At 45.4% G+C, this 16,185-nt stretch overlaps 1 protein-coding gene across 4 annotated transcripts in view; it reads left to right on the top strand.

The window, feature by feature from the left end:
- The window catches only part of LOC142764777 (uncharacterized), a 135,451-nt gene that overhangs the window by 12,675 nt on the left and 106,591 nt on the right, over positions 1-16,185 (top strand). For 2 of the 4 annotated variants that reach the window (XM_075865302.1, XM_075865301.1), the window contains exons 1-2: positions 1,425-1,554; positions 14,502-14,656. In XM_075865302.1, the coding sequence (XP_075721417.1) occupies positions 1,528-1,554; positions 14,502-14,656 (182 nt within the window). In that variant the 5' untranslated portion in view covers positions 1,425-1,527. Of the gene's footprint in view, positions 1-1,419; positions 1,555-14,501; positions 14,657-16,185 lie in introns of those variants that run through there. The other 2 variants (XM_075865304.1, XM_075865303.1) reach the window with 2 other exon arrangements.

The following is a 16,185-nucleotide window of genomic DNA, read 5'->3' as shown; positions in this document are numbered from 1 at the left end:
GAATCACAAATCTCACTGGCGTTTTTTCTTTGTTTTGGTGGTAGCTCCACCTATTAAATAAAACATCGAGTTGCTTTATGTCAGTTCAAACGTTCGCCGAACGTTGCGCAATTAAACATAATAAAACGGGTAAAAAAGGAATAGATTATATCTTCAACTTCACAGTTTCCCTCACAAGCTAAGTCTAGTTGCCGCGCGTAACAAACACCAACCGTAAAAGGAGGAGGGCTGAGTAACGAGTCCTTTTCACTCGCACCACGTCAGTAGGTGGGGTGGTGTCATCAAGTGGTTAATGGTTTCGGAACGCCGGCGGATTGCGCCTTCCTCACGTGCTCGCAGAATCAGCGTTCCCCGCCGCGTCTTCAGTAAAGTGCATCTCTTCGTGGTTCAGCTGCTCGTGTTTTGCGCGTTCCTTTGAGTTTTTAAATGCGAAGCATCTGTTAGCGAACTTCGGCGACTTCGAGCGTATCTATCTATCTATCTATCTATCTATCTATCTATCTATCTATCTATCTATCTATCTATCTATCTATCTATCTATCTATCTATCTATCTATCTATCTATCTATCTATCTATCTATCTATCTATCTATCTATCTTTCTATCTATCTATCTATCTATCTATCTATCTATCTATCTATCTATCTATCTATCTATCTATCTATCTATCTATCTATCTATCTATCTATCTATCTATCTATCTATCTATCTATCTATCTATCTATCTATCTATCTATCTATCTAGCCGTTTACGTCTGTGTGCTCTCGTGATCACATGAATGAAAATTAGTACAGTGGGATAGGAATATGACGCGATAGTCAAGAGAAGAATACTTTTATAATCCCGTTGCGTACGCCGTAGAGCACCTTCCACTAGAGAGTGGCACAAACCTGCGGGCTTGTATGTGCCACTGGTATGCGGGTATAAGCCACAGGTTATCGACAATTGGAATCTCAGCAACAACAAAAACACATAGGAGCAGTTTTAATACGTGAGCGTTAGAAAAAACTTGACATCGGCAACGCTGATCAGACGAACGCAAAGAATAAATGTCAAGGTCTCAGCAGGAATCGAACCGAAGCGTTATATAGCAATCAAGCATTCTACCGCACCGCCACGTCAGGTCTCTGAAGTACTGTTCAAATAGACCGTAATGTTCGTGAAACGTTAATTCTGGTTGCCGTGCTGGCTATTCAGTTATATCATGATTAAATATGTACAACGATACAGTCGTGACGTCGGATTAACGTCAATTGGAGTTAGGTGCCATGCGCTGAAGTTGATTTATGTAAGAGCGTTCAGGGGTACCATGTTCGCGAGCAGCAGTTCTTCATATCAGCTTATCGCTTTCGGTGTTGCTAATACTCATGTTCCCCGTTAACGTCATCTCGCCAGTGCAAAAAAAAAAACTGAATATGCAAACACCTGCAGCATGTCTCTGTGCGCGCAAGATTTATACACACATTCAGCGTCGTTTCAAGGCGTGTCGCGGTATGAAAATTGCGACATAGTGACCTTCCCTACGCATGCTTCGCATAACGTTGATTATTAAGGTACGTAGGATATGCTGGTTCATTTTTTGAAAAACCATTGCGGCAACCTAAATGGCAAACTTATCGATGGTTCCTGTAAGTCAATTTAAAGAAAACCGACAACTTTCCGGAACAAATAGGTGCATTTCTGCTGATATAGCAGAAACATAATACAAACTGTGATTCTGTACCTATATTGCCCACAGAAAAGTTATACTTTTTGACCTTTTTAGAAATGCCGGCATGAAAAAAAGAAAACTAAAAATAAAACAACCATTTCATGTAGAACCTTTTTTAAACGCACTCCATCTCCGTAACAACATTTACCGAACGGCCCTATGTTGAGACGTCACGTCATTTTCGTAGCTACACTACTCTGCAACGACCTTTTTACAATAAAACCATTAGACACTAAAGCAAGAAGAAAGACAGAAATAGTGCAACACGTCATTTTCAGTACACTGTATTCTCGGTGGCACATGTATCTACGCGCGTAATAATTACGCTTGTATATTTGTAACACATCAGCTTTTTTTCTTCGAGTGTTCATCGTACATCTTAAAATCACCGACGGGAGTGTATTTTGCTTTTTCCAGTGAATGACAACTGATCTAGCAGCGGAGAAATAAATATTGGATAGCGTGTAAGAGCTTAAATACGTGCAGGACTCACGCTACACGATCTCGATAATCTATACAATAGGGAAAATTAGCAAATAACTATGCATTATGCAGCCACTGCTTATTTTGACCATATATCTTACTTTATAAGCACCCTTGAGTGACCCCACGGTGCTACGTAACTTCGCAGACTAGCGTAACAACGCTGGACTGCGACGCATCGCTTTCTGACTCGGAAGAAAAGCGTCTTCTGTCGACAACCGGCTGCTCCTTCAGAAGTACCACAAAATGACATCGAGCAAAAAACTGTCGATGTAAGGTGAACTGCTCACACTGTCATGGAAGACATGCTTCTTCAACGTGCAACAATACGAGAGGTTTCAGAACTACGAATCCTTGGCCTTCTGATTCACAACAGAACAAAAAACAGCACCACGCTAGACAAGCTACGGAAAATTGGAGAACAGGTAGGGCACATGATCCGCCGAGTGTCAAACAAGCGCGGGGGGCTACGAGGAAGGGACGCGATTCGGCTCGCCAATACTTTTGTAACTAGCAGAATTCTATATTCAATACGGTACTTACGAATGACTAAACACGAAGAGAACAGAGTCGATGCTATTCTTAGGAAAGTAATTAAGCGCGCACTTGATTTACCCATCAGCACTTCAAATCAGAAACTCTCTGCATTGGGAGTCTTTAACTCTATACAAGAGCTTCTAGAAGCCCACATCACAAATCAATATACGCGTCTTACGCAGACGCCCCCCGGGCGGCGCCTACTGGACCGCCTTTTGATCCGGCACGATTGCGAAATCGAAAACGCGGAGCGTATTACTGAACTTTGGAGAACAAAACTCTGGGTGTCCCCGCTTCCCCGCAATATGACCAGGGAGGCGCACCAGGGTAGAAGGCAAGCGCGTGCTGAGGCACTTGAACAACGGCTTGGCTCCCGTAATGGGGTCTATTACGTCGATGTGGCCGGGCCGTCACCTTGGGGATACTACACGGCGGCGGTAATACATCAAGGAACGCAGGTGGATGGCCTCACTTTCAAAGCTACAAGCTCAAGTAAGGCGGAGGAGGTGGCCATTGCACTGGCAGTATCCCATCCAAACTCAAAACAAATAGTTGCAGACTCTGACTCTCGAAGAGCCTGCGAGAGCTATCTTGCAGGAGAAATCTCTCCATTGGCTAATAGGCTTTTAAAATTCAGCATCAGCAACCGCGATCCTACCCCAAAACGTCTTATATGGACTCCGAGACATCAGGGTCTACAGGGTAACGAGGCTGCACATGCAGCGGCCCGCGTGCTTACTTCCCGGGAAACTCCCCATTCCCCTGATAGACCTGAACGTCCCACACCTTTAACACGGTTTCGAGAAATCAAAGAATACTACATTGAGCAACGCCGCTTGTATCCCGCACCAGCGAAGGGACTCTCGAAAACGGAGGAGCGCATCCTGCGGCGCCTACAGACAAATACGCTGCTCTGTCTAGCCATACTAAAATATTATGACCCTAAAATAAGTGGGCAGTGCCAGTACTGTTGGGAAGTGGCCAACACTTACCATATGGTCTGGGCCTGCCAAATGAACCGAAAATTAACCCCCTTTCCCAACCCCACCAAAGAGGACTGGGAGACGACCCTACTCAATAGCTCCACACTAGAGGAACAGCGAACTCTAGTGCAGCGGGCTCGGGTGGCGGCCTCGACTAATGAAGTCCCGGACTAAGGATGTCAACCAGCCCGGTGGGGATAAGGGCTATCTGGCACAGCCAGCATCAATAAAGGTTTTTTCCTCCTTCCTTCAATGTGCTCTAGACAGGCGAGTAAAGCTGTTCAAATAATGACGCCACGACAACACACTACGAGCAGTACCTCCATGTACGCTGTGTTAGATATCAATAGGAGCCTTGATACAATACCATTGCAAACATTGAGAGGATAGATAAATAGCGCAAAGGATTCCTGCTATGCAAGAGGCACTCTGGATAACGGTAGCCAGCTCTTTTTTATCAGAGAAGATTTTCAGAAAATTGAACCTATAACTGCTGGGAGAAATCGACATTACCGTTGACGTGTTTGGAGCCAAACATGGTGGTCGATGTACGCGTTGAAGACTAGTTCAGGTAACTTTGCAAAGTCAGCACGATGATGTTCAACATGTCACTGAAGCCATTGAAATAGGACACATCTGTGAAGCCATTGTTGAGGTGCCCCAAAGTCATGAATTCATCAAACGTTTTAAGAATCGTGGTGAACGAGTGGCCGATGCGCTTTGATTTTACCATATAGCTCAAGAGCAAGGCATCAACCTATTGATTGGCTCGGACCAATTGTGGAAAGTCTTTGGAAGAGACGTGAGTGGGCATGACGAGCACAAAGGTCTCCTTTCCATTCAAACAGTGCTGGGTTAGACATTCCAGGGACCAATAAGCGATGAAACCATCCATCTACACAAATGCAAAAAGTTTGTGTACCTCAGATGAATTGATGTATGAACGATGAACAGATGCAGGATCGCGCAGGCTCTAATATGAGAAAGTTTTGGCGGCTAGAGAGCTTAGTGACGACTAATGCAGATGTACCATCCTCTCACAATGAAACGGTTTGCAATGCTTTCAATGAAACCATTAAGTTGCGTGATCAAAGATGCCAAGTGTACACCCCTTTGAAGGTTCTACCAACAGACCTGCACAATTATTGTGCGGAAGCGTTCAAACAGCTATACGATTGGAAGGAAAATGCTGCGAGCATAGTTTCCCCAGACACGGTAATGAAGTCGCTTGGAGACAGAAGAATTAGTGGCGAAGACCAGTTTAGTTGGCAAAAGACGAAAAACGGTTGAAACACTAGACCCCCAATCCAAAGGATGTTGAAGACGGCGCGAAAGAAAATGCGGATGTAGACACCGTTACCCGAAAACAACAATTACTTCTTGAATTGGCAGTACTCCCAGTTGGGCGAGATCTACCCAAGGCGTCGACGATTCGGGAGTTACACCTATTTCTTGCGGAAGAGAATGAATTGCTGAGTATTCAAACAAGGCTTCGGAATATCGAGTACCAGGACGCCATCAAGCACCCGATTCTGCCTCCCGGTGACCACATTGCCACTGAACTCCTCGCCACCGGCATAGGAGGCGCAGCAACCACCGTAGAACTCCGAGAGCGCTTCTGGGTGACGAAGGCAAAGCAGTGTGTGAAAAGAGTGATTGGGCGGTGTACCTGGTGCGTGCAATCAAGAGCGAAGCCTGTGACAGTTCCTATAGCAGCGCTACTTGCTGACCGGGTGAATGTGTTCAAATCGTTTCAGGGTACTGGTTTAAATTTTATTTCATCAGTGTACTTGAAAAGTGAGCCAACACAGAACTCATACATCATGCTATTCACTTGCGCGGTAATACGCGCTGTTCATCTAGAGTTTATTTTATGCTCCACAGTAGACAATTTCTTGGAAGCTTTTCGGCATTTTACTGGACGTCGTGGATTCCCTTCAGTGATTTACTCTGACAATGCGTTGTGCTTTAAACGTGCTTTTCTCGTACTTCGTGCTGTGTATGACACTACTAGGGGAAGTGAGGTCAGCAATTATCTGTCTGCTCATAGCATCACGTGGAAACTCTCTGCTGACCGTGCTCCTTGGTGGGGCGGATTTTGGTATCGTATGGTCAGGTCAGTAAAAGACAACTTGAGAAAAGCTCTAGAAAGGTCTCTTCTAGATTATGGTCAAATGAACACGGCTCTAGCAGCAACTGAAGCGATAATAAATAGTAGACCACTGACGTACTTGTATTCTGCACCAGAGGAACCAGAAGTCTTAACACCTGCTGATTTCTTACATGGCAAGTGATTGACGGCGCTCGCCGATTTGCAAACTGCAGACGAGGTGCCCAGCTTCCGTACGGAGCTTCCTAAAACTTGAATACAGCGACAAAAGCTACAGAAAGAGTTCTGGAATCGCTGGTATAAGGAATATTCGATACTCCTTAGAAGCGCTCATAATAGGCTAGGTGTAGACGTACTAGTATTGAGAAAGGCAATATAGAGATAGTGCGCGACAATGCTCTGCCCAAGTTGTGTTGGAAACTCGCACGCATTCCGAAGAACGTTATGGGACACGACGGCATTGTTCGTGAATGTCACCTAAAGCTAACAGACGGCAAAATTGTAACGCGGCTTATTCAACATTTGTGTTTCCTAGAAATGGGCCCGCAGCAATTCATGGGCTGGGAGTGTTAAAACAGTGGACATAGGGCGCAGGGGAGGAAGAGAAGGACGAGGAATGGCGTGCCATGGGAGGGGGCTCTTGGATCGGCGCCGCAGTAAACGTACGTCGAGACGCTCTGCTCTTCATCTCCAGTCGTATTAGTCCTTTGAACCCGGTTTTCCACGAAAGAAGTCTTCGGATTTTACATAACTCTCATTGATACTCTTAGCATCGCTGGCGTCGTCTGGCGGACATACACGTGCGGAGGGTTCTCCTTCGAAGGGGGGTCAATAGTTAATCGCAGTGCCCCCCCCCCTTTAACAATGCACTGCACGGGTACACATTCTAGGCACTATAGTACAGGACAGACTTCGTGTACTGGCTATTAGGGGACAATGGGGAGGTGCGCTCGCCGTGTCTCCCTCGTGTGCATGCCTATACTGACAGATGTAGTACCTATACTCCATTTCATACATCAGGTGCAACGCTGTGAAAGCTATGCAAGAAGTTCGGTCAGAAACAGGTGTGACATCACGCGTCTCGCGCTTAGCTTTCATTGCTGTAAACGCTCGTGCGAGACAAGCGCAAACGTGTCTGCAGAGCGCCGCGAAAGGCTACAAGTAAAATATCAAGAAATAAAACCCAAGACAAGACGTATAACGGGGCGTTTTAGGGGCGAAGCTCCTTAAAGCGGCACCCGTCGGCTCTCGTAGTAGTCATAGTCGTAGTCCTTGTGTGTAACCAGTCTTACGTTTTGACCTGCAAGGTGGTGCCGGTGGGAGATTTCTCCTGTGCGTTGTTGAACAATAAAAAATTTGCAGCATGCGCGTTACCTAAAACCCGAATTCTACTGTCTCTCATTTCGCATTAGCAGCCATTAGCATGTACATTGAGCACTATCTGACAAAAAAGGGTTGCTACATTATACTCGCTGGGCGTAACCTCCTTGGTTCTAGAAAGGTTTAGCGAGCGTTGATCTATAGTACCATGATTACGGTGAATTAGTAGATACCATGAACTCGAGTTGGTTAAAGGTGGGAGTAGACACGAAGCGCAAGCCGAAAGAAAGTGTGCGTGTGCCACCTCTCGTTTAGTCCTTGAAATTTCCGCTTGATGGCGATGCTTCGTTATGGGGAATATATCATAAAAAGATGCGAAATGGTGGTACTTGGAGTGTTGAATACATGGACGAACGGACACACAAACAGATGCATGGACGGACGCACGGATGGCTGCACGGACGGATGGAGGCATAGACGGGCGCAGGGGTGGATGCTCGGACGAACGCAGGGACGGACGCATAGATGGACGTGCGGACGCACGAACAGACACGCGCATGGACGGGCGGATGTACGCACGAACGGTCACACAGACGGACGCATGGACGGAAAGAAGCAAGAACGAATGGACGGACAAATGCTTCGCCCCACTCTTCATCATTCACTCCGTGGATATGCTGGCATTTTTTTTATCTTCGACGCAAAAAGTAGAAAGAGGAAAATAAATTATGTCTGAAAGAGAAAAATTGGCAGATTCAACGTACAGTGGGAATCTATTATATGCGAAGCACGAATGAGAAATGTTGATATGTCACTTTAAAATGAGCATAACGTTACGAGGTAGAGGTAAATGATGCCGTACATGACTCCTGTGTCATGATTATCATGTTTAGACGTGTCGTTTACCTTCATCATCTATTCACGTCACGTGATACCAAATTTAGTATATGCGAAACTGGCGAAACGGCCGTGAGCACGTGGTATGTTGTCTTGTTCTTACGTGACAAGCATGTCAGGATTATCACGTTTGCACCAGTCATATATTTCGTCATCAATTGACGTCACGTAACCACAAATTTGGTATATGTGGAGCTAGCAAAAGGGCCGCAAGCGCATCAGAAAGGACTCAATGTACTCCAATGTAGCGTTGACGCGCGCACACGCTCGACACAACGACGCTACGTTAGCAAAACGCGAGCCCTCTATAGTCTGACGCCAGGCGCGACCGACGTCCGTTGACGCGGCCCGACGGCAACCGGCCGAATTGCGACATTCTACATTTCGTGCCCATGCGTTCAACAGACAACACTGTGACTCCCACTTTTCGTGACGGAGGGACGCCGGACGCACTGAAAGGCGCATGCGTCAAAGCAACGCAGCGCGGCGCGCCCCTGCGAGTATATGGCAGGACCATCTCCTGGCGTACGTGGCAATGCCATTGTGGCGCGACGAAATTAGGGAGTTTTAAAATACCGTATTCAAGCGCTGCGGGCATTGCGGGCGTAGCGGGTGCCATATAAGAATTAGAATAGCGTTTGCCCTGCTGCTAACCATAACGCACGATCACCGCGACACCGTAGCCTCGAAACCAGCGCTTGCGGGCCACATGCGGGCCGCCATTACCGCGCGTAATTTTGGATTTTTTTTGCGTGCGGTGCGCGAACGCGAACGCCGACTCGCGTTACGACGCACGCGCAATGGCAACGACCACACCGCAAGGGCTCGCGGTGCGCTATTCTAAAACTTCCTATTAACGCCGGCGAGCATGCGCACCGTGTCACGTCGAACTGCATTGGTGCCTTGACTGTGGCATGTAGTCTTGTTCTCACATGACATGCATTTATGATTATCATGTTTGCACCAGTCACGTACCTTCGTCATCCATTGGCGTCCCGTAATACCGCATTTGGCATATGTGAAGCTAGCGAAACAGCCGTGGGGGCATCATCAATGTGGCATGTAGTCATGTTGTTACATGACAAGCATGTCGTGATTATTATGTTTGGATGTGTCATTTACCTATGTCGTCCGTTCGCGTCGCGTAATACTGAGTTTGTTACATGTGAAGCTAGCGAAATGGCCACGAGCTCATCGTGAGCGTAGCGTGTAGTCATGCTGCTACATGACGCGCATCTCATGTTTAGCATGTTTGCACCAGTATCATACCTTCGTCATCCATTAGCGTCCCGTAATACCAAATTTGGTATCATTGAAGCTAGCGAAACGGCCGTCACGGCATAATTAGCGCGGCTTGTAGTCATGTTGCTACACGACACAGATCTCATGATTATCACGTTTGCACCAGGCACATACCTTCGTCATTCATTCACGTAATGTAATACCGAATTTGGTATAGGTGACGCTAGCAAAACGTCCGCGAGTGCATCATGAGCGTGGCATGTAGTAATGTCATTACATGACACGCATGTCGTGATTTTCTTGTTAGGGTTTGTCGCTCTTGTTCGCCATGCAATCATGTCATACCTTACCAGTTTTGCAACATGCCATGTGAACGAAACCACCACAAGACCTGCAGGACATGAAATGTAAATCATGGCATTCATGACATACGTGCAATGATTTTCATGTTATGGCAGGTCGAATATGTTCGTCATACAATCATGTTATGTCATACCAAGTTTGGTATTGATACCATTATTGAAACGGCCAAGAGAGCTAAAGGTCGTAGGCGGCTAGATAGATAGATAGATATAGATAGATAAATAGATAGATAGATAGATAGATAGATGCCCTCAAAGTCACCGAAGTTCGCTAAGAAATGCTTCACATTTAAGATAATCGTACTATTTCTTAGTGTGAACGCTTTCAATGCAAGACTCACAAGCCTTCACAGCATCGCACTTGATGTACAAAACGGGGTGTTCGTTTTGTGTTCTTCATGTTTTCAGGCTTGTTTTCAGGCCTGCCTTGTTATGGTAGGTTAATCTTTGCTTAGTACTCGCACAAATACCATCTAAATACTATGTGATCTGACATACAGATCTTTACATTTCATTTGTGTGTTCTTCGTTTACCATGTATTGTGCATCTGTAGACAAATATTTTGTGACAATTCATGTGTATTAGTGTATGTTTTGTTCCGTGTACATATGTAAACACATCTCTTTCGAACAACTTTTGGTGTGTCTGTGGATGTTATGTTCTGTCCCGATGTTCTGTTGGATTGTATTTGATGTTCATTGTCCGTGAAAATGAATTTCTCTAAATGAAAACGGAGTATAGGAAAAGACATTTGTAGAACTTATGAACATATAGGGTCAGAGGTGTGGCTCTTGTACGGGTACCGCCATAATCTCCTATGGTTTTCGAATATGCATAACCCCCCCCCCCCTTCTCCCGCCCTCCCACTAAGTGCTACGCTGAGGTCAATTGTGCTGCTATTCAATAATAGGTGTGTTCGTGCGATTACGTCAAATTCGGAAATCTGCTCTTGGCGATAATGGAGAATTTCCCAAAGCAAACACTTCGTAGGAGCTGCTTAGTTTACTATGATTTAGGCAGTAGCACAAAGATGGTGAAAAGAAGACGGGAAACAGCGTGAACCAACTTATGGGTTATGCCACGTCATCCCACATATATACTGCGTGGGCTACGTTATTCTTATAAAAAGTTTTACAAAACCCATGGGCTATAAGAGCTTCTAACTCCTCTATATTAGTGTAAATTATCTGTTCAACTAGTCATCAACAAGACGTACTTTATTTTGGTAACTCTGTTATTGTAGTTGGAGAGGATGATATTCAGCAAATAACCGCAGAATCCTCAGGTTATGTTGTGCAAAAACCTGCCTGGCTGTTTTTTGTAGTGCAAGCAACATTGGCTGAAGTTGAACAGTTTTGCGTGGCAAGAAAACAAAAACGAAAACAAAGGACGTCCTCCCGCGACGCTACATCAAGCCAGTGCCAAGGTCTCTACATCAAAAAGAAGGTTAGCGGCGATGCCAGTGCACTCAAACGTTTTAAATCGTTTGATCGATGTCATGTTCATTGGTTATTCGATGGACGTGAGTGAGTCTGTGAAACAAAGAAAGTGTGTGTTTGTGCATGTGCGTGCGTACGCACGTGTGTTGACACTTTAGCCAGTTTCAGTCTGCCAGCTGTCACTGCGGCACCTTTAGTTGTGTCGTTGAAATGACGGCCATAGTTGGCGGATTGTGGGTTAAAAGTCCCCTGCTTTTCATCAGCCGATTTCCACCGCCTCGCGCGACATACAAGACACGCGCGAGGTGACGCTTACCGTACTTGCGCGCGCAATTTTCTCTTTTTTTTGCAAGCGTGGATGAGTGGCTTGATTTGGTGTCTTCCATTGAACTATTGCGAGGAGGAGGGAGTGGAACCGCCACCTTACGTAAATTATTCTTCTACTTCAGCTTGTCGTGTGGTTCAACGACACCCCTAAGACAACATTTCATAAGTGGGATGGGAATCCAGTCGAAAAACGAATGAGTGTGTTTGAGTTTGATCATTGCTCATGACTGGTTAATCCTAAATGGAATAAACCGACGAACAAGTAAACCCGATTTGTAGTGGAGACGCGGACTCATACCGCGGGGACGAGATTACGGCTCGTGAGCTGCTACAGGCTCTTCAAGAAAAAGACAGACTGCTAATGACCTTGCTGGAACGACTAATTTTTGATGACGCAAAGCAGCCTCAACCAGCGCCAACGTACCAGTTGATAATTCACTTTAGCCGCAACATCAGTCCCGTTTACGGCTTCAAAGATGCTTCTTCGGCGCGTGACTGGATTGAAAATTTTCGCCGAACGTCCAACTTTCACAAGTGGTCAGCTGCGTACACGCTAGAAACTGCCAAGGTCCGACTTGTTGGAGCTTCCAAAGGCTGGTACCATTCGAGAAGTTCCCAAATGACATCGTTGGAGGATTTCGAGGCACGCTTCAGTCATATCTTAGTCAAGCATGCTTCCAGAGTTTACGAGACAGGCCGTCGTCTGCTCTCGGCCAGAAGCACCGCGGAGAAAACAAACGACGCCCCTAATCTACAGGAACCAGAACTCGCGCCAGCTGCAGCCCGCAAAAGATACGTAGACCCGCTTTTCAAACAAGCCCCGCCGCACGCCGAAAACCCCGTAGATTGTAAATAAGTGACAACGAAAGAGGGTGACAACCCGCGCAATATAAAAGCTCAATGACAAGGGTGAAGCTGAAGCTGAGGAAGAAGAAAAGCCAAAAGACAAAGATAAAGCCGAAGCCCAGGCCAAAAGAAAGCAGGTGAACTCCCAACCCGGTGGTGCGAGGAAAGACAGCGAGGCGGAGAGAGTAAAAGTAAATCTTGGAACGGTAAAATAAACAGCAGGAAAAAGCGGCGAAGAAGCAAAGAAAAAGGAAGATGACGAAGAAGCAGCCGATGGACAAAAGGAGACAGATAAGGGTAAGCGGAAGGAAGGTGACGTCACAAAAGACACAAAGTCAGAAGATCAAGCAAGTCAAGATGGCGAAACGGAAGACAAGCCACGGGAAAAGGAGGGCAAAGCTGAAGCTGAGGAAGAAGGAAAGCCAGAAGACAAAGATGAAGCCGACGCGCACACCAAATGAAAGCAGGTGAACTACCGGCCTGGTTCTGCGAGAAAAGACAGCAAGGTGAAGACAGTGAAGCGAAATCTTGGAAGGATGAAAAAAAAACAACAGGAAAAAGCGGCGAAGAAGTAAAGAAAAAAGAAGATGACGAAAAAGCAGCTCAGGGACAAAAAGTGACGCGTAAGGATAAGCAGAAGGAGGGCGAGGTTGCAAAAGACCAACCAAGCCAAGATGACAAAATGGAAGACAAGCTACGGAGAAAGAAGGGTGAAGCTGAAACAGAGGAAGAAGGAAAGCCAGAAGACAAGGATGAAGCCGATGCCCACACCAAACGAAACAGGGTGAACTCCCGACCCGGTGCTGCGAGAAAAAACAGCGAGGTGGGGACAGTGACGGAAAACCCTGGAACGGTGAAAGAAGCAGCAGAAAAAGGTGGCGAAGAAGGAACGAACTCTACACCAGATGAAGCAGCAACCAACGGACAAAAAAGGACTGATAAAGATTAGAAAGTGGACAAAGAAGTTGCAAAAGACAAAACGCCGAAGAGCCAGCCAAGCCAAGAAGATGAGCTACTGGAAGAATCGGTGAAAATTGCCTGAGAGCCGACAAAAAAAAAGGAGAACGAAGAGCCCAGGACCATGCTGAATGAAGATAACGAGCCAAAGCCAACAGAACCAGACGACACCGAGGAGGTGGAAAACGCCGGAGGACGAAAGCCAAAGCCCAAGCCAGGCCAAGCGTTGAAATTGGAGTCTAAACAGGAGGACACTGACATCGTGCGTTTTGTGGCTTTCATTAAGGCCAAGCAAGTCAAGATGGTCGGAAAGTATGAGATTTCTTTCCACGTTTCACGATATGAGTGGGCTAACTTCTGCGTGCCATGAAAAACTTGACGCGTCAGTGTAACCTGTTTCTATCGTGTGTGATTTAGTAAGTAGTTGAATAGAGTGACCGGATATATTTCTGTACAATCAGTGTGGAACCTTTGCGGGAAAACTTTAACAAGGACGTGAAGTCACTTCAGGATGGCCGAATGTTGGAAATGCACGTTCCTTTTGGTGAACAGTGTGAAAGAGGACGACGACGTAGACAGAGTGAGAAAAGGAGGTTTTGATCTATGTTATTATCTACGACTAATATAAGAACTTCATACTAGGTATGAATCAGTGATCATCAAAATTTTATTCTAAAATTTGTAACGTTTTCATTTTGTTTGTCCTATACTCTAAAATTAAAAATAATTTATAAGACGACTCAATTATTGGCCAGTCCCCCAATGGGGGTATGAGCCACAAGGGAAGGGCAACAAAACAAGAACAAGTACTTTCGCGCAGGTTCACCTGTGTAACGTTCGTAGCCTGCTTGGCTTGTGTTTCTTGAGAGTTAAGTAAATTATTCTTCTACTACAACGTCTCTTGCGCTTCAACGACGCCTCAAAGACAACACTTCTTTCCTTTAGAGAGGGAGCGAGGCATGCGCACACGGGAACGATTTGGAAGCAATACATGTGCATTGGGTTTATGAAAGGAACGAAGCAACGTCTTGTTTATTGTGACTACTGACAATGTCTATTTCTTTGGCAGCCTCGGTACCCTCGTGAATTACAAATCGTCGCAATAAACGTGGACGTCTGATTGTCTTGTTCAACATGCATATGCACTGGTCAGTCAACTGCTCCCCGCCTATACGAGAGTTATGCCGTTTGACAACTTTTCTATGCTCTCACTGACACTTCACTGAAAATTGATGATCCACAAAATCAGGACACTCATATTCTGTATGCCCATTTTCTTTTACAGCTGTCTGGTGTGACTGCAACGCATTTTTTGTTCTTTCTGTGGTACTACCTTGGAGGAAGGCTACAATGTACAGGGTATATTTTGAGTGATGGAGAGTCGGAGTGGGATGAAGCATCGGATCTCATGAATCAAACTGCACCGACGTACATCGAAAGGTAACGCTTTCTGCTATGGGCCAACATACTAGAGCTTAAGCCTTAATCATAAGCGCAGCAATTCGAATGCACCTAACACGTTACTACATAAATCCTCAAAGTTAAAAGTTTGCGTAATCTCTGTGTACAGCAAACATACCTTTATTTAGCGCAAGCTTCTTGCGCATAAACATTATTCAAATTCATAAGCATATGTAGAGATCAACTGAAACACGATTCAATCAATAGGACTACGGTGAGGAAAATTGTTTTTATGCTATTGCACGCATGCTGAGAACAACCACATCACTTATAGTAGCGATAAAGCTTACAAGTCAAGTTCGAAAGTGGTTATCTGAAGGACTTTAGCCTGGCGCACGTCAACACACTCATGCAGGATTATTTCGTAACAATAACAAAAAAAACGTTATGCTAGTGTACAACGAAAAAAAAACGAAACGCATGGAATGAGGTATAGATTAACACACGAAAGACAGGTAATGTTAAGCGGCCTAGAAAGGAACCGATGAGTATTGCAAGGTCATCATCCGCGACGTTATGTTCAATTACGCATTTATGAAGATTAATATTTCACAATAAAGTTTATTGACAAGACAGCCTCTCAGTGTGTCAAATGGAACGAGTCGCATGAAGCAAGTGCAACAATATTTATGAAGCGCAGCTCAGCGCTGATATTCAATAGAAAATTGTTTACGCAATACATTTGATCGCTACCTGCGTATCATACGGAGACCAATGTGTTGTTAAAAAAATTTGAGAACATACAGGCCAGCAAAGCACAAGGAAACAGAAACTGCTAGCGGAAACTGCTAAGGAAGCTTGCGTTCTTCGACAGCGATACAGGGGCTGAATTCACAAAGCTTTCTCTTGGCTACGCATTTTCTTAGCCAAGAATTCTCTTGGCTTGGAATTCTCTCAGCCAAGTGATTACTATAGCGCGGGTATGAATTTTACTTATTCGGCACTTAAGAAGGCGAGGAGGACACAGGATAGCCGATGAAACGACAAGGAAAGAAAGAAGTGTGTGCCGATAATATTAAGGTAGCACGCAAAGCGTCTAGCATCGAGAGTATACGATGATAGCCAATTATTTGCTGCATCTAAGTTTCAGTTCCGCGAGCGTCTGCTACAGCGCTTAAGGAATGCCGCGTACGTTGTAATAAACGTTTTGGTGGGCTGTGCAAAGCCAAGCACTCGCCTTTCATCAACGACTGTAGCTAAACAATAAATTGCTCGATGGCCTTAAGCCACCGAGTAATCCATGCACTATCTCGCCAAGTACAAGTAAACAACACTCCAGGTGCACCACATAAATGAAACCACACATAAATCGATGCATGCAATGTTGAAAAATGTGCCTCAAATGTCTTCCCTTATTTAGCGCGACCAGTTACCTTACATTTCAATGAAGCTGCGCTGCTACTTAACTAATTCAGTGCAATCTAGCACGGTATAGTGGTGAACGTAAGGGTGTTTTGTACCTATAGTCAAAGGTAGCCTTCGTTACAATATTCTTTTTACAAGACACA

This window comes from Rhipicephalus microplus, chromosome 6, assembly GCF_043290135.1.
Source record: "Rhipicephalus microplus isolate Deutch F79 chromosome 6, USDA_Rmic, whole genome shotgun sequence".
NCBI lineage: Eukaryota > Metazoa > Arthropoda > Arachnida > Ixodida > Ixodidae > Rhipicephalus > Rhipicephalus microplus.
This window is presented reverse-complemented; position numbering and strand designations above follow the sequence as displayed.